Below are 20,058 nucleotides of genomic sequence, written 5' to 3' on the forward strand. Positions count from 1 at the left end.
TGCATGCTATCATATTTATTACAGGCATTTCCAGACACAATGACTAGTATTTCCTTTTATTAGTACTGTTAACAGACTGATCATATTACCAATCCTGGTAGCATCTGTATATGCAGTTTACTAAACCTGAACTAAAAATCTGACAGATTTCTAAAAACTCCTTCCTGAATTTCATTTTCCTTTTAGGATGTAAGAAAATAAAATGTGCTTGGACTTCAAAGCAAAATGCATCAAGAGTGACAAGAAAAACACTAACTTACTTCACTGGTAATGGTTGCAGGATCATCTACTGCCATCATTAAGTCCGAAGCTAAGAAGTTGAAAATGAGATTAGTGATATCAGTACACACTGTTTTCAGCAGGTGTTTGGTAAGAGCAGCCTGGGTATCATCTGGAAAAAAAAAGATGCTTTATTAAAATGAATGTCCAAGAAAGTTGAGAATCAATGAAAAAACACTATTAAGTATAATACCTGTAAAGAACTTCATCCCTTTTTCAAATAATCGAATATTATTGTAAAGGTTTGAAACCTCTTCTTGTAAGTCCTTGATCGTGCGCTTTCTACCAGTTCCAGAGGCCGAAGAAGTTGAAGACATGTAAACTGAATGTACCACTTCGAGGTAAGTTTTATTTAAAGGTCTATGAATAAGATAAATATATTTAGTTCATTAAAATGCACTGGGCTTATTTAAATAAGAAATTTTGCTTCTGTGGAAATAAGGCTTTAAAGATTTGGAGAATGGTTCACAAGAATTTTTCCTCTAATTCCAGAAATTAAAATTGAGAATAATTAATTTGAAGTTATAAAGTAATCAAATTTATTGCACTAAAGACAACAAGAAAAACTTTTAACAAAAGTTTCAATTCAAATTCAGTTCAGAGCAGCTTTTTAAATTAGGTAATCTGGTATAAATACAGCAGATTATAAATTTGTTTCCCATCCTCAGGAGTAACAACTTATAACTTAAACTCCTGATTTCTAAAGTACTATAAAAAGATCTGTATTTTAAGAAATCCTTGTGCCAAACACAGAATAGACTTTTAAAATGTAGTGGCAAATGATTAATAGTAACTTTTATGCACAAGAGCATTCATTTAAATTTTAAAAAATTTGACTACAAAAGCTCTATTTCTAAATTCAAAAAGTTAGAGGCACTGGGCTCCTGGATTGTGTTTAGAGCAGCTTACACACATGGACTAACTTGTGGGAAAACGTCATGGTAGTCAGGGATAGTCGTTACGTACGATTTATTTCTGTATAAAAATAAATTTAGCCTGGCTCATTTATAAGGTAGTGCTGTCTAAATTTATTCTCTTTGAGGGCAGTTTGTTACTTTATTTTCTCTGTAAAAGTGCACTGTTTATCTTCTGTTTGACAGAGAATAATCTTTTCATTTTAGATGTTACTTTTCATGCAATGTTGTTTTCCTTCCAACTAGGACTGGAAGAGAGAAGGAGATGAGACCGCCTCCATATTCCTGCTCTTTATTTTCAGCACTGCCTTGCCCAGCACACTTAAATATTTGTTGAACTACTTCTATAAGCAAACAAAATCTGGAATTTGTGACTGTTAAATTTGAAGTTCTGAAAACAAAACACCTATATGTTTTCTATGAGGTTGTGAAAACAAAAAACATATACTTGCTTTATTAAATATTCTGCAAGCTCAGAAATAAACTCCTCAGGGGCTTCTTGTAAGTGTTTTCTTAAAAAATCCTCAATCTCATCCTGGAACATAAAAGTAATCTCTGGTTTCTTCTTTCCTGTAATAAAAATGAGCCACAGGAAAAAACAGCAAAAATAAGCAATCTACAAGCAAATAATATATTTAATAAGATAGTAATTTATTCATTGCTGATCATAAAGTCTCTAATGTTAACTTTTGTCACCAAAAATTGCCCATGTCAAATAGCAATAAGCAATGAAAATAGAATATATAGTGGCATTTCAAGTAATAACATTTTAACTTGTTTTCTACATGTCAATCAAAAATAGTAATGATGATTCCCCCCCTAATCTAACTTGGATGATGCAAATATCTGCAAATCAGAACAATCAAGTGGACTGTTAAGATCTTAGGATAATTTTTTTGTTGAACAATGGATACGGAGCAGACTGTCCTTCTTTATAAATATTTACTAAAGATCAAATCATCCTTATAATCAAGTGAACCACAATTCTAGTAGAATGAAGCTAAAAACTGTCTTTTTCAACAGGCATGGATGAAAAAAACCTATATTTATATATTATATATAATATATATATATTTATATAAATAATTCTATGCCAAGGAAAATTTGTATGTAATGGAAATAACTGTTAACTGAGGAAATGTTATGCCTACTCACTTACTTGGACAAGTATGGGTTGCAAAGAAAGCTAACAATATTTCCATAATTGTGAAAGTATAAAAAAGTGATTATTTTCAGCTAAATTAGGTTACTGTCTCTAAAAGTGAAACTTTAGGGATAAAAATAGAATAGCTCAAAAATCAATTTTCAGTATGCATCAAGATCTAAGTACAGCTACTTCTTGTAGGTTTAGAATAGATAGGAAAGTACCATCCTTTTTTTTTTTTCCTGAGTTCTGCTATTTATTCCTGCTCTCTGACATCAAATAGTATCTGACTTTTCTGTCTGCTTCCTGTAGGTATTTGACTAGTTACTACAAGGAAATAATACAATTTAATAATCTTTTACACAGAGTTGAGCGTGTATTTTAGATGAGAATCAAACTGCATCCCCCATTTCTGAGATTACAACAAAACAGTTTTTCAAAAGTACTGAAATGGCCTTTAAAAAAAAATTCTTTTATAGCTCCTCTCCTACTAGGCTATACACAAAAGGAGTATCACAATGCCTCAATTACTTAAGACTACAGATTTTAGAGAAGTATTTTCTTAAATGACCCTTCACTCCTAACTCCTTGTTTAACCTCTGAGGAACTCACTCACACAGAGTAGTCTTAATGCTAATTAAAAATAAGGGTTGAGTTCACGGTTTCTAAGATACTTTTCTGTTAATTAATACTGCTTTATGTATGTTGAGAACAGTACCTATTTTAACTTATTTTAGAATATTTTGGACGGATCTTAAGCAATTGTTCTATTACAAGTAATAACGTATTAACATCTGCAGCCTTGTCACTTGATATTTATATTTCCCAAGCCGATAAATAATAAATTCTGTGGAAGAGGTTAAAAAAAATCTCAAATCATCATTTCAAGTTTCTCTTTGTGTTGGGTGGGGAAAACAAGAAGGGGAGGTATCACAGTTTCATTCGTTTTTAAAACATAAAAAAAATATTGTACTTTTATTTAGAATAGCAAAGTAAGGTATGTCTTGCCAACTTAACCATACCAAATACTAACTAAAGTCTAGACAAAGAAAGATGCATATATCTAGTTCCTCTGCTTAGATAGAAGCAACCAACCAATTAGGTGTTACCATAAAAATTAAACATGGATAAAATTATTTTTAACTTAAATTTGCAGTCATTTTTCATAAAATTTTCTAATTTGCTTTGCATGGAAGCTGGGAGACCATAAAAATCTATGCAAGCTGAAACTGCAACGGGAAAATTTATGATTGTTCTATAACTGTTTAAAAACGTTTGTGAAAACATTCAAAGTTCTTATTGCTGGTTATGAATGTATATGGAAATGAAAAATAAGACTAATAATTCTAATTTAGTACACTGTAATTTAGTGCATCAGAAACACTGAGAATGAAAATGTTTTCTTTGTAAAAAGCTTATCAAGAATAATTTGAACACTGCTTGCCTTCTTCTCATCCTGTAACTTAAAATACAGAGCAAGCATCTTTTCTATGCCTGAGCAAGCTGTCATATTCCCTTTTTAACTCTCAATCAGCTTCCAACATTTTATTCTTTGCCCTCTCAACACTGGGAAACACTTCTGAGAATTCCTTTAAGGTGAAGCTTTTTTGTCAAGTGTGCCTTTACCAAGCTCCTCTCTGCAGCTAAAGTTTCTTGAACAGAGGCAACTTCAACATTCCCAGAGTCAGGTATTTCTTCTACAACTCCACTTATTCTTGATTCATATTTCCAGTGGTATCACTTTCCTTTGCCACACATTCATCTTTGTTGGCCAATTTCCTCTTTTGATTATCCATTTTTGTAAAATGTCACATGGATTTATCACCGGGGGACAAGAAGGTAACACAACTACATGCTATGTTTTCAGTGCATAAAGCAAGTTAAGAGACGCACAATGATCAGTCTCTGACAAACTTGGAAATAAGTGATGTGACTGTCACAGATCATGATGCACATCTGTTATTTCTGTGATATGTGGATTAAGGAGCCAGCAGCAAAGTCTGTACTTTATGTAATTACTCAGTTAGTACACCACCCTGGTAACTGAAATACGAACTGCATTGTTGGGGTACTGGTGTATTTAACTGTGAAACTGTGCCCACTGAAACTGCAAAGCAAGGACTTCCTGCATAATCACAGATACCTCACTGTATGCATCTTAAGAAAGTAAGTTAAAAAAAATCACACACATTCAAAGGAGAAATGCAATGAGCTACACACCTGTGTGAGATGACTCATCGTCACTATCGTCATCTTTTCTTCCTTTCTTCTTGGTTTTTTTAATTTTGTACTCTCGGGCATTGCCGCCACCTCCTCCTCTCACACTTCCACTGCCCTCTGGTGGGAAAATGACATTAGTTAGTATTACCCAATACTGTTTTTAGAAATAATCACACAATATATATTGTCATGTTTAGAGTAGAAAAAGAAAAGCCAAATAAACTTAACTTTTAACCACTTTTTAATGTTGTGGTTTATTAAAATATTTTGTAAATTCAAACAATAAAAATTAATAAATAATAAGATGAAATATTTGAATTAAAAGCAACTCACTTAGATAGCTTATCTACTCTAAATGCAGTCTCTCTATAACAACATCTAATTTCTGAAGCTTTGACTTTTTCCTGGCCAAACCCATCCGTTTACCTTCCTTCTATCTTCCTCAAAATTGCCCTAAGTTGCTTATCTCTGTTACCATCGCCTCAGTAACAGCCCCTATTCCAGTACCTCACAAACATGGTTTTGTCTTCTTGATTGAAAGATTATTCCCCAGGTTTACAGGGGACATGCTGACTCTCCCACTACCCTAAAAAAGACAATGAACTTCTTGACAGTAGGGAGCCTCTCTCACTAATGTTCACATCCTAGGGGTTAAGGCAATGCTGGACAGATAACAGGTGCTCAATAAATGTTGACCATAAACTGGCTAACTGGAAGAATATCAATCACCTACTGGCTAAATAAAGACTAAAAAAATACAAACCAAGAAACAGACTAAAACACTATAAATAAAAGTAAAAATTAGAGGTATTTCTCTATTATATATCTACATTTAAAATATCTATTCAACAAAATAATAATGGGATTATAACATTGGAAAATATTGAAAATATATTTCTTCATAAAAGAATCAGTTTAAAAAAATATTCAGTTTTTAAATAGAATGATATATATATAAACAAAGATTTTTTTTTCTAAACTCTAAGTGCAATTCCCTTAAAGTGAACTGAAAGTCATTCAGTTGTGTCCAACTCTTCGCAGCCCCATGGACTATACAGTCCATGGAATTCTCCAGGCCAGAATGCTGGAGTGGGTAGCCATTTCCTTCTCCAGGGGATATTCCCAACCCAGGGATTGAACCCAGGTCTCCCACATTACAAGCAGATTCTTTATCAGCTGAGCCACCTAGATTTTATCATACTCTATAAGTTCTATTGCTTTTATGATAGAAAACCACAACTTTCAAAACAAAAGTTTAAAGTGAATGTGTTTTTTACATTTGGCAATAAAGTTCTTACGGTAAATATGTCTGACATTATTCCATGAACTGTAATTACACTACTGTAACAGCACTACCAGAACACACCACCAGATGACCCTGAATTTCAAGGAGGATCTAAAACAGACTAGTTACACCAAGTGCAACCAACTGATTAAGTGGATTTAAATCTCAATTAACAAAATATGCATTGCTATGAAAACTATGATTTATTACAGCAGTTTACCATATAGTGTTCCTAGAATAGAGAAATTTCAAAATACCATTATTGATTCTGTAGAAAAAGATTTTTGAAGAGAAAAATAATCTTGAAGTAGTGAACTTCCACAGCAAATAAAGTTTTTATAATGCATGGTCAATATAGCTGTATTTATTGATTAAATACGTTGAATATCTAATATTTTTGACCTTGATATAGCACTAATAAAATTTTTCAAACGACGAAAAGTATGGAAAATACGTGTTAATTTCCCAATGCAAGTTACTAGTATACCAGTGATACCTAGGATAATTTCCAGTGATTCTAAGTTAAAAGAATACATAAAAACAGGCCCTTGGGAAATTCATTCACTCAATAAATATTTATGGAGCACTTAAAATATGCCAAGGAGTGCTCTAAGTATTAGGGAAACAACAATAAATGAGATGGAGAAGATTCCAAAATGATAAAGGACATCACAGTGATAAAAGGGATGTAAAACACTAGGAGAACAATACACGGAGACTGACAGTGTTGTCCACTATTCTGGGTGGTGGCTGGGGAGGCCTCTGTGAGGAGCTGACGTTTCAAGGGGAGCTCTTGATGATAAGAAGGAAACAGTTATTTGAACTCCTGTGACCATTCCAGGTAGAAGTGAACATAAACTTGCAAAGTCTGAGAACCAAGAAAGAAAAAAGAAAGCTACTAGGGCTGGAACATTAAAGAGCAATGGGAACAGGAGGTCATGAAACTAGCTTAATTCTCACAAAATAAAAGAGTAACCATCAATATTTTCATTTTTATAATCAAGTTAATTCATTAGCAAAAGATCTGGTTAATATCAGCAGGTGAATTAAACAAATAAAAGGCCTTCCTAAAGGTCTGATAAATACAAAGTTCACTGCAATGAATAAGAAAACTCATCTTGAATCTTCCATGTTATTAAATAATTTGTTACCTGTTGCTTTCCTCCTTCGTTCATCTTTTTTATCCTTTTTACTTGTATTAATGCTTTCTAAAACGGAGATTTGTTTCAGATCTTCTTCAGTGATTAAATGAACAGGATTGTTTTTCATTTCCTGAAATAAAACATGCTTATTTTTTGTAGGTGAAGATACAAAATATTACAAAATGCATAAAATAAAACTTGTTTATATACTCATATCCTAATTGTTTTTTGTTTGGTTTCACTGCTAAGAATTATAGAGCTTTGTCTCAGCTGCCACTCAGATTGTTAGTCCTTGCCCCAAATCAATCTCCTTCCTTGTTGTCCTTGACGTTTTGTATTTATCACCAGGTAATGAGAAATCCTATGCCTGATCACTTAACAACTAACTGGCCACACAGTACTGGATGGAATCCTCTTTAAATGTTACTGGCTAATTTTTCCACTGCCTAACAGATGACCCTTTCTTCCTCTCTTTTCAAGACTTCCTTGGTCCAGTACCACTTGGATATCCGAGATTACTAGAAAGATAATGAAATCTCCATTCCCACAATAATGATCACATATGAGTTGCATACTTAGTCATGTAAACTCTTCCTCACTCTGGACTCATTCTTGATCTCTTTTTTATAAATTTATGTTAGAAACAATGAACTATTTCAAAGTTCAGAAAATGGTTCTAAATCTGCAGTGAAAAACATTTTCTTGTTGAAAATATTTCCTTTTCAGTTTTCCAATGAAATGTTGTATCATTTTGTTTTAGTGTCATTTTATTTGAAATGACAGTTCAAACAAAGGAAATTTTTTTCCCCTGAATTAATTTTTGTGGTTGGAGGGAGGAGAACAAGAAAAAAACATGATAGTGTTAAACTGTAGTTCAATAAAAGGTAACAAATGAAAATAGTAATATAGTCATTTACTAACTGGTAGCTAACATGTATGAGACATTTTATTTACATCACTTCTAAATTCACATTTATCCTTGTAAGAACAGGCATCACCATTCTTTTCTTTGAAGATGGGGAAACTGGAGGTCTATTTGTCAAACACCTACAGGGTAAACAAGCTGAAATTAGAACTCAGGTTTACAGATATCAATCCAGTGTACTTTTTACTCCTCTCTGCTGGTTTGCAGGCCAAATACAGAAAAGTTATGTCATTTTTGAGACTATTAAGGAGCTTAAAAGGAATACAGATAAACACAAATTATATACTTAATAAGCCCTCATGGATTAATTAACAGTCTGAGATATAAATGGGCTTTTTCTACCTATTTGTGAGCAGGCTTTATAATGGGGGTGCTGTTAACCAGAAAAATGAATTCAACAGTCATTAAAGCAGACATGGTATGACCTCTGCCTCTAAATACTTCCACAGCATTGCTCTGAGGAACTAATCAATTTGGATGGTAACAATTTCTCTCCTTAGTAAGTTATCTGGCTGGTAACTACTAAAGAGGTTAAATTATGAGGCTCTGCTAGATACAGTAAATATAATGTGTATTGATAAACAAATACACTCTGTATTATGCATATAATCCAGTGCTATCATTTTTACGGATTTTAATGTTGGATCAATACTCTCAGGCGATAAGTGTATAATTTCATTGATAAGATTTCGATTTATAAAATCAGCTTCCTATGTTCTAACTTCTATGTTCGGATGGGAATGAAGGAGGAGAAACAAATCCAGGAGAGGAAATAAAAAGGAATGATGCACTGAGGGAAAATAATGTATGAAACAGTGTTCAGCTTTGGGTATACTGCTTACCTTATTTTCAAAAGTCATCAGATGACTGTAATGTCAAAATACTGTTAAATCAGTAGGTGAAAGGAAAGCTGGCATACCTTTTCAGCTTTCTGGTGCATCAGTTCACTGAACAGGTCTGTACAATCATTTATAAATTTTTCACTGACTACAATAGTATCGCTGAAGACTACAGCTGAAGCCTGTTTGCTGAGTGCTCTCATTACATGTTGAAGCAATATTGCAGCATCTTCAACTGATAAGGAACTGGGTAGCAGAGGCTAGAATTACAAACAAAATGAAAACAAAGTATAAATGCAATATAATACAGATCAACCATTTGTTAACATATATGCTTTCCCTAAGTGATCTCATTAAGTTCAATGGTTTTGGAACCATCTATATGCTGAACAACCTCCCAAATTATATTTCTAATTTTATCATCACTCTGAACTCTGAAATTACATATCCTACTGCTTCCCTAACCTACCTGGACTCATACCTAAAAGTAGGCATCTCAAACTTGAACATGTCCTGTTCAAAACTTGTTTTGTGCCTCCGGGTGTGCCCAGAACTTGGCTCCCACCTTCTCTTCCCCATTGTTTCCCCATCTTAACCAATGGACCCACTTTCCATTCCATTGATCAGGCCCTAAACCTACAAGTCACACTTTGTTCCTCTCATAAACTCACAATCTAACTTCAATTCTTGATACTTTTGCCTCCAAAATACATTTTTTCTTAGCTCTTTCTACTATCTGAAAATGTAATACCCTTCTCCCTCTCCCAACCATGAAAGTATTCCTCCTGAGAGCTGTATCCTAATTCTTAAAATGGTCATATACTAGTGAAATACCAGCTGTCCTTGGCTTAAAGGAAAATTAAGAAGAAAAAGATAAAACATACTGCAGTATCAACCCATGTTCCAGAGCTGATGGCTTCCTCTACTGATGCTTCCACCTGATCCACAAGTCCTTGGCCAACACAAGCTGCTTTCAAAAACAAGAGTTGTGTAGTCTTATATCTTTTCTTTATGTAGCTCATAGCATCTGGGATTCCAAGTCTGGACAAAGCATCAAATTCTAGAAATACAAGATTGGAATAGAATTGTTAATCACTCTTAGAATTCTTAGAAAATGTTAAGTTCTATCAAAATCTATATTCTTTGGGAATGCACTGTATTTTAATAGAATTTTTCAAGAATAAAACATATCACAGCCTCTTTCCTAGTTATGATACCTTGTGCCGTGTCCGACTCTTTGAGACCCCATGGACTGCAGTGTGCCTGTCAGGCTTCTCTGTCCATGGAACTTTTCAAGCAAGAATACTAGAGAGGGTTGCCATTTCCTTCTCCAGGGGATCTTCCCAACCCAGGGATCAAACCCTTGCTCTTGCCACATCTCCTGCACTGCAAGCAGATTCTTTACTGCTGAGCCACTGGGGCCCTATGTTACACTCCCAAATTTTTATTGTTAATCATATTTGTAGATAAATTGGTTCAAGTACTTCATTAATCCTGCTTTTTGTCTTTTACTCTCCAACTGAGGAGTTGAAGGGAAGGATGAGGACAAAAGACAAAAGGGCAATAAAAACAGAACTGAGGATAAAGGAATGTAATGATTAGAGAAACAAAAACTGAAATTTTGCTTATCACAGTTAGCTAAAGGAATGGAATTTATTTTTCAAATGTTTTATCAGACAACTGACGATAGCAATTGTCTAGTCTAATTTATACTAGTAAAAGATCTAGTATATAAAAAGTAAAATATTTAAGACTTAAATGTGCAGCCATTAAAGTTACTGGAGATAGCTACCAACCTCTCTCTGTCCTCAAATAATAAAAGAAAATTAATTACAACAAAATTTTAATTCAACTCCTTGGTTGAAGAACTGCAAAGGCACAATATAGAAAGTCAAGTCAAGAAAATGTAAGTCAAGCCAGTACTCATTCTAGCACACATTTAAACTGAATGCTAATGACTTACAGATTTACTTATTTTTAGGTAACTTATCTCTTGGGTTTCTCTAGTGGCTCAGGCAGTAAAGAATCTGCCTGCAATGCAGGAGACCTGGATTTGATCTCTGGGTCGGGAAGATTCCCCTGGAGAAGGGAATGGCAACTCACTCCAGTATTCTTGCCTGGAGAATCCCATGGACAGAGGAGCCTGGTTGTCTACAGTGCATAGGGTCGCAAAGAGTCAGACATGACTGAGTGACTAATACGCACACACATGCACTACTTGTTTTAATGATTAAATTCAATCAATGTATTTCATCCAAATGATGGAACCCCAGAAACATAAGTTAGTATAACTTCATTGTTACTGAAATACTGGATAACTAATAAAAATGATAAAACTGACAGCCAATAAAGTATTTCTAAGATGATGTAAACCAGGCAACTTCATAAATTATGTTATAAAAACAATTACTTTTTATGAATTAAAAAGAACTGGAAGTATTTGATATACAGTATCACATTACTGGAAGGCTGGTAACAATCAATACTAGCTTTGGCCTTTCTACATTACAACTGTTCAGTGACTATGGAATTAAACTCAGTTATATGACTCACAAAAACCTTCAATGTGACTTTCATATTCAAAGAGAACCACTCTAGTCTGTTGGCCAACAGTAAAGTACATGTGTACTCACTCCCAGGGTTAATAGTTTTTCTAAGAATGTGTTTAACGTTAGAAATGATTTTTCGTTTAAAGAAAAAAAGAAAAAGTTACCCAGATAGCCATTCTGCCTGAGAAAAGAATCCACCCAAGCACTCTGTGTTCTGGAGTAAATGTCAGGGATAAACACTGCCTTATCCTGTCTCCCACCAACCACAGTGCCTCGTAAGCGTCCGTTATTAACAAGTTCTTCAAGAACAGCTTAAAAGAAAAACAGAAACAGAGCAGGTAAAAATCTCAAAAAGTAACACACTTTACAATTTCACCATTTATTTACTATCCTTAGAAAAAGCAATTTAAAATTCAAGTTGCATACTAAATAAAGACATCATATTTTAGACAAAACTTTCCTGCCATTTATGAGAATACTCATGTCATAAATTAAGGAAAAAGTGTCAACTAGCTAAAGAGGCTGAACTGTAATTCAAACTAATTAATATTAATGTTGAACTGTTTAGTCTGAGTTATTTTGGAAAAACATTCCATTATCTATCTCATGATTAAAAGTAGACGACTATACACTTTCAGAATAGATAATACACAATCACTGGTGTAACCAAGTTCAATATTCTCAAATTTAGAAAATCAAGACACATGGATCCTATTTGAATCAACAGTGTAAAATGAAGCCATGAAAATCTGTATAAATTATTACACTTCCACTGTTTAAACTGAAGCAACACATTTAAACCCTACCTATAACAGAAGTATAATGCCATGGTTAAGAGGATAGGTATGGATCCAGATAGCCTAAGTCCAAACTTCAACTCTGCCACCTACTGGTGCTGCCATTGACACCAAATTTATGTTTTGTTTTTTTTTTTTATCCCAGAGATGCAAGGATTCTTCAAAATCTGCAAATCAATCAATGTAATACACCACATTAACAAATTGAAAAATAAAAACCATATGAGTATCTCAATAGATGCAGAGAAAGCCTTTGACAAAATTCAACATCCATTTATGATAAAAACCCTCCAAAAAGCAGGAATAGGAGGAACATACCTCAACATAATAAAGCTATATATGACAAACCCTCAGCAAACATTATCCTCAATGGTGAAAAGTTGAAAGCATTTCCCCTAAAGTCAGGAACAAGACAAGGGTGCCCACTCTCAACACTACTATTCAATGTGGTTTTGGAAGTTTTGGCCACAGCAATCAGAGAAGAAAAAGAAATAAAAGGAATCCAGATTGGAAAAGAAGAAGTAAAACTCTCACTGTTTGCAGATGACATGATCCTCTACATAGAAAACCATAAAGACTCCACCAGAAAATTACTAGAGCTAATCAATGAATATAGTAAAATTGCAGGATATAAAATTAACACACAGAAATCCCTTGCATTCCTATACTCTTAACGATGAGAAAACAGAAAGAGAAATTAAGGAAACAATTCCATTCACCATTGCAAGGAAAAGAATAAAATACTTAGGACTGTATCTACCTAAAGAAACAAAAGACCTATATATAGAAAACTACAAAACACTGGTGAAAGAAATCAAAGAGGACACAAATAGATGGAGAAATATACCGTGTTCATGGATCGGAAGAATCAATATAGTGAAAATGAGTATATTACCCAAAACAATATATAGATTCAATGCAATCCCTATCAAGCTACCAATGGTATCTTTCACAGAACTAGAACAAATAATTTCACAATTTGTATGGAAATACCAAAAAACCTCAAATAGCCAAGGCAATCTTGAGAAAGAAGAATGAAACTGGAGGAATCAACCTGCCTGACTTCAGGCTGTACTACAACTACAAAGCCACAGTCATCAAGACAGTATGGTACTGGCACAAAGACAGAAACATAGATCAATGGAACAGAATAGAAAGCCCAGAGATAAACCCATGCACCTATGGACACCTTATCTTTGACAAAGGAGGCAAGAATATACAATGGAAAAAAGACAACCTCTTTAACAAGTGGTGCTGGGAAAACTGGTCAACCACTTGTAAAAGAATGAAACTAGAACACTTTCTAACACCATACACAAAAATAAACTCAAAATGGATTAAAGATCTAAATGTAAGACCAGAAACTATTAAACTAGAGAAAACCATAGGCAAAACACTGTCTGACATAAATCACAGCAGGATCCTCTATGACCCACCTCTCAGAATATTGGAAGTAAGAGCAAAAATAAACAAATGGGACCTAATGCAACTTAAAAGCTTTTGCACAACAAAGCAAACTATAAGCAAGATGAAAAGACAGCCTTCAGAATGGGAGAAAATAATAGCAAATGAAGCAACGGGCAAATAATTAATCTCAAAAATATGCAAGCAACTCCTGCAGCTCAATTCCAGAAAAATAAAAGACCTGATCAAAAAGTGGGCCAAAGAACTAGACAGACATTTCTCCAAAGAAGACATACAGATGACTAACAAACATATGAAAAGATGCTCAACATCACTCATTATCAGAGAAATGCAAATCAAAACCACAATGAAGTATCATTTCAAGCTAGTCAGAATGGCTACTATCCAAAAGTCTACAAGCAATAAATGCTGGAGAGGATGTGGAGAAAAGGGAACCCTCTTACACTGTTGGTGGGAAATTTATGCTTTTTATTTAAACTGTAACATTTAACTACACACTTTGTTGTTTTAAACATCAATCCCCTAAAAAAAAGATAAAGCTGATAGGAAGGAGTTATTTCTAAGTGTACCAACAAGAACATTCAAAATGTTGAATGTTGATTGTCCCAGACAATCATTTTGTCTGGGACAAAATGATTCCGGAAACTTAGCCTTTAACAGAAATAAAAATTAGTTTAAAAATGAATTTCAGAATTCCATTGCTGAGTAAATTAGAATACATCAGAAAGGTCTAAATTTCAAACATATAATTTAAAATTTTGTGTGACTGTACAACACAAATCCAAGCTAAATTCAGACCAAAATTATCAAGTTATCAGTTATTACTTAAAGAAGTTTACATTATAATGAAATTCCACCAAACCCAATTAAGCAGATTCCAAAATACATCACATTTTTTAATTTTAAATTTGTCCTAAAAAATTTATCTCTACATTCCGTAAAACATAGTGAATAAAAATTAAATTTTTGGTTCTGTATTTGAATTTCTTTTCTAATATTTAATTCTTATACTTGTACAGCAGGTATACCTGATTTGAAAAATTAAGCCACTGCTTTAAAAAATTATTCCAGTCAAGCTTAGGGGAAAAAAAAAACCCTTCAAAACCTCTTAAGAGTTTCACAGATGAACAGCGAAAGAACTCAGTCATACATATACATGTAAACTACCACATTGTTAATTGGCTGTACACCAATACAAAATTAAAGTTTGAAAGACAGAGTTTCACAGACACATAAAATAGGCAATGGATCAACATTATTTTAGAGAGATTACTGTATTTTTTAAATGCTAAGAATATACTTTTAATGCTATAAGCTTTTTGTAAAATTTTTTTAGCCAAACAGCCCATGGACGATAGCCCACTAGCTCCTCTGTCCATGGCATTTTCCAGGCAAGAATACTGGAGTGGGTTGCTATTTCCTACTCCAGAGGATCTTCCTGATCCAGGGATTGAACCCGGGTCTCCTATATTGCAGGCAGATTCTTTACCATCTGAGGCACCAGGGAAGCCCCCACACACTTACTTTCATAAAAAAATTTAGGAAAAATTTTTTACTTTCATAAAAAAATTTAAGAAACAAAGTGAAAATTATTCTTAATCCTAAAATTTAAAATCTCTCTATATATGCACACACACAGCACAGTATTTTATACACATACACAATTTAAAAAAAAATTCCATTCCTCTTGAGGTACCTAATACTAAATGGTGGATATAACAGATAAGACACATACATGAAAAATGGTACAGATAAACTTCACAACTAGAAATATTTTAATAAGTTTTAAGATTAAAAGAGGTAAAAATATTATACTTAGTTAAGTTTTAGTCTATTCAAAAGCTAATTAAGTGAAATGCAATTTAAATCAAACTCACAGTAAAGAAGCTGCTCCTGAAATCCATATCTTGAAATCAAAGAATTCACTGTTGTAGGCCTTTATGTAGAGGAAACAAAATAAAAACCTTTTTACTGATTTATAGAGTTGCACATAATTAGGAATTAAATAAACTAGGATGATTAGCTTATGAAAAACATAAATTAATTTAGAAGAAAAAAAATGAAGGCAAAAATTATACCAGCAATCAAGATGGTGGAAAAGATAAACACATATACCTCCCATAAATACATCAAAAATACATCTACATGTGGACTAATTCTCACAGAATACCTTCTGAAAGCTGACAGACCTCATACAAACAAAGTTGCAAGAAAGATCACCAAGAATCTGGGTAGGAAGAAAAAAAGAAGTTGGGACAGGCTCTAGGCCCTCAGGAAGGACCTGTGAAAGAGGAAAGGTTCCTTCACCCTGGGAACCCCTTTCACTGGCTGAAATGTCCACCAGGATGGAAAGAGAGCTTCAGAGACTCAGAGCAGAGTGCAGTAACTAGTCTGCCACAGGCAGAACAGAGAGAGATTGGCACTAACGGTCCTGACCACCTCGCTGCAATCCCCAGCCAAGGACACTGTTAGTGGATGTTAACAGGCTGGGTGCTGAAACTTGGGGTCCAGGGGACAGACCTAGGGAGAGGACAGGGGTTGGCTGTGCAGAAACAGCCTGAAGGAGGTGGAGTGTGCTTCAGAGGTGTACACAGGATTGAGCCTGAGTCTGCTGTAGAAGCCCCATTGTTAATACGGTAACCCTCGAGAGAAGGGAAGGGCAGGGCCCCACCAGAGCATCTTTAATCTCTGTGTGCTCACAGCAGTGTGGCTCTTCCTTTATGAGCTCTGGGAGGATGCAAGAGCTGAAGTGATGCCCACATTTGGAGGTGGGGCTGAAATCTGAGCTACGTCTCGGCGGCTGAACAATCTATGGATTTACGCCATGCTGGTGGTTTTGCAAGCTCAGCACCTGTTGGACATATAAGCAGATTACTGGCGCTCCTGTGGCTGCGGCAGGTCTGGCATGAACAGTTGTAAGCTTTGGGGGCATGCACATACATAGGTGGGACTGGGGTCTGTAGCTCTCATGGCAGGTCCAGGTATGTGACCATGACAGTTTAGGTGCCTAACTACAGAGGACCTGAGTCTGTAGGTCCACCTGTGCTAGTGGTTTTGTGAGCACAGTGCTTGAGGGTAACCCAGGCCAACTGCCTGCATTCCCATGGTTGAGAAGGGGCAAGGGCAATTCCAACAATGTACTTTATGAGCCCACACAATGACTGACAGGCAGCACCACAGAGTGCACTCCCAGTGGACAGCTTCTGCGGAGGAGTTACGCAGCGGGTTCACTCCAGGCCTGCCATTCTCATACCACAGCTTTGACATGGATCTGGGGACTTCTACTCCAACAACTGGGGAGCAGCTCTATTCCCAACAGGGCTCTGAGAACCACAGAGCCAAGAGGATGCCCTGCTCAATATCCACTGGAAGCTCTGGTCACAGCACCAGTCACACCCCCATCAAGGGGATAATGGCCAGCACATACTGAGAAAAGACTTGACAGGCACCTGTACTAAAGAGAGCCCTCACCCCAAATGTTAGATTCATGCAGGCTACCCAGGGATGCTCCTACATAAAATCAGTCCTCCAAGACCACAGTAGATAGCTATTTCTCCTAAATTAACAGTCAGAAAAATGTAAGTAAAATGAAGAGGGACCATACCCAGTTAAAAGATCAAGACAATTCCCCAGTAAGGAAAAGAAAAAAAAAAAAAAAAATGAAACAAATTTCTTTAGTCTACTAGACCCTGAGTTCAAAAAGGAGGTAATAAAACTACTGAAGAATTAAGAAAGGTTATCAATAGAAATGCAGATCTCTGTAACAAGTAACTACAGAGAGGAATCAAGAAAAACTAGAAAACTCATTTGCTGAGATTAAAGCCAAGTTAAAGGCAATAAATAGCAAACTGAATGATACAGAAAATGAATAAATGATCTGGAAGGTAGAATAATGTAAATCACCCAATAAGAGCAGCAGACAAAAAGACAAATGAAAGCAATATATGAGACCTATGGGATAACATGAAGTGTTCCAATCTATGCATAATGGGATCTCAGGAGAAGAGAAAAGGGGATTGAAAACACTGGAAGAAATTATGGCTGAAAATCTCCCAAATCTAAGGAAGGAAACAGATATCCAGGTAAGGGAAGCACAGAAGCTCCCCCCTCCAAAGATGAACCTAAACAAACCCACAATAAGACATATTATAATTAAAATAGCAGTTAGAGAAAGGTTTCTAGTCAGCAGAAGTAAAAACAGAGTTACAAAGGGAACCCACTTAAGCCTATCAATTGATTTCTCTACAAAAGGTTTCAGGCCAGAAGAAAGTGACATTTGATGTCTTGAAAGGGAAACCTACAACTTAGCAAACTCTAACAGCAATACTGTCATTTAAAATAGGAGAGAGAAAGAATTTCTCAGACAAGCAAAAAGCTAAAAAAAATACAGCAATACTAAACCTATCCTAAGAGAAATACTGAAAGGTCTTCTTTAAATAGAAAAGAAGGAAGAATCTGTAGGGGGAAAAAAAAATCACAGCTGGAAAGTAAACCACTTAAATAGGGCACTACACAGATTAAAAAAATATTGTGAAAGAAAGTGACAATAACTACAATGAGCAGCAAAAGGATAAACATGAAGGTGTGAAAGAGGAAATCAAAATCATAAAATATGGGGGAGAAGAGTAGTAAAATACAGATTTTTAAGAGTATGTTTCAGCCTATATGATTACCAGTTTGAAGTAAGGGCTTGGAATATGTTAAAAGATCTGAAAAATAGGGTAATCACAAATCAAAAACACACAATAGATTCACAAAACCCAAAAGAGAATGAACGCATAATACAAAAGAAAACATCAAACCACAAAAGGAAAGACAAAAAGAAAAAGAAATACAAAACAATTGGAAAACAAGGTTTAAAATGGAAATATATACCAATAATTACCTTAAAGGTCAATAGACTAAATGCTCCAATCCAGAGTCAAAGAGTGGCAGATTGGATGAAAAAAAGAAAAAAAGGGCCTACAATATGCTGCCTACAAAAGATCCACTTTAGGGGGCAAATGACACATATGGATTAAAAGTGAGGGGATGGATAAAAGTATATCATGCAAACAGCAGTGGCAAGAAAGAGAGGCTAGCAATACTCACATGAGGAAAAATAAACTTTGAAATAGAGACCATAAAAAAAGATAAACTAGGACACTAAATAATGATGAAAGGATCAATATTAGAGGATATTACACTTGTTAACATATATACACCCAACACAGGAGCATCTGAATACATAAAACAAATACTAACAGACATAAAGGGAGAAATTGATGGGAATACAGTAATAGTAGGAGACTTTAGCACCATATTCACATCAATGGTGAGATCTTCCAGACAGAAAATCAATGACACACTAGAACAGATTTAATTGATATTTTCAGGACACTACATTAAAAAGATCCAAGAATACACATAATTTCCGAGTGCACATGGAACATTTTCAAGGAGTTACCACAGATGAGGCTATAAAGCAAAGCTCAACAAACTGAAGAGGTAGAAATTATTTCAAGTATCTTTTTTGACCACAACAGTATGAAACTAGAAATCAACCACAGAAACAGAAACAAGAAAAAAAAAACTATTAGTGGAGAGGACACAACATGCTACTAAAAAAATAATGGGTCATGATGAAATCAAAAAGGAACGCTGAAAATATCCTGGGATAACTGACAATGAAAGCGCAACCATACAAAATCTCTGGGATGCAGCAAAAGCAATTCCCGTAGAGGGAAGTTCATAGTGATACAGGCCGTCCTCCAAAAACAAGAAAAATCTGAATTAAACAACCTAACACCTAAAAAAACTAGAAAAAGAAGAGAAAATAAAACCTACAATGAACAGAAGGAAGGAAATAATGAAGCTCAGAGAAGGATCAATAAAATAGAGATTAAAAAAAATAGAAATAATCCAATGAAAAAATGGGTGGAATACTTAAGACATACATTCCATAAAAGACATACAGATGACCAACAGGCCCATGAAATAATGTTCAACATTGCTAATTACTACAGAACTGCAAATCAAAACCAAAATGAGGTATCACCTAATACCAGTCAGAATGACCATCATCAAAGTCTACAAATAAATGCTGGAGAGGGTGTAGAGAAAAAGGACCCCTCCTACACCGTCGGTAAGAATGTGAATCTGTACAGGGACTATGGAGAACAATATGGAGGTTCCTTAAAAAAATTAAAAACAGAGCTACTGTGTGATCCTGTAATTGTACTCCTGGGCATACAACTAGACAGAACTATACTTTGAAAAACCATGCATCCCAATATTCATTGCAGCACAGCAACCTAATGTCCATTTAGCAACCTAAATGTTCAGTGACAGATGACAGGATAAAAACGATGTGCTACACCTCCCCCCACTCACAGTGGGATATTACTCAGCCATAAGAAAAATGCTGTCTTCTGCAGAAAGATTAATGGAAGTACAGACTGTCATACTAACAGAAGTAAGCCAAATAGCATATGATATTGCTTATATGTGAAATTTTAGAAAATGATATGAATAAACTTATTTACAAAATATAAACAAAC

The 20,058-nt window shown here is 34.8% G+C and overlaps 1 protein-coding gene across 1 annotated transcript in view; it reads right to left on the reverse strand.

Moving 5' to 3' along the window:
* UFL1 (UFM1 specific ligase 1) overlaps positions 1 to 20,058 on the reverse strand; it is a 64,376-nt gene that overhangs the window by 4,847 nt on the left and 39,471 nt on the right. Inside the window, exons 7-15 of the mRNA XM_061131960.1 lie at positions 15,397 to 15,455; positions 11,462 to 11,608; positions 9,633 to 9,808; positions 8,829 to 9,008; positions 6,994 to 7,114; positions 4,558 to 4,674; positions 1,646 to 1,763; positions 473 to 639; positions 261 to 391 (exon numbers count right to left, since the gene is read on the reverse strand). Of these exons, the coding sequence (XP_060987943.1) occupies positions 261 to 391; positions 473 to 639; positions 1,646 to 1,763; positions 4,558 to 4,674; positions 6,994 to 7,114; positions 8,829 to 9,008; positions 9,633 to 9,808; positions 11,462 to 11,608; positions 15,397 to 15,455 (1,216 nt within the window). The remainder of the gene's footprint in view (positions 1 to 260; positions 392 to 472; positions 640 to 1,645; positions 1,764 to 4,557; positions 4,675 to 6,993; positions 7,115 to 8,828; positions 9,009 to 9,632; positions 9,809 to 11,461; positions 11,609 to 15,396; positions 15,456 to 20,058) is intronic.

Source organism: Dama dama, chromosome 28, assembly GCF_033118175.1.
Source record: "Dama dama isolate Ldn47 chromosome 28, ASM3311817v1, whole genome shotgun sequence".
In the NCBI taxonomy this organism is placed as follows: domain Eukaryota; kingdom Metazoa; phylum Chordata; class Mammalia; order Artiodactyla; family Cervidae; genus Dama; species Dama dama.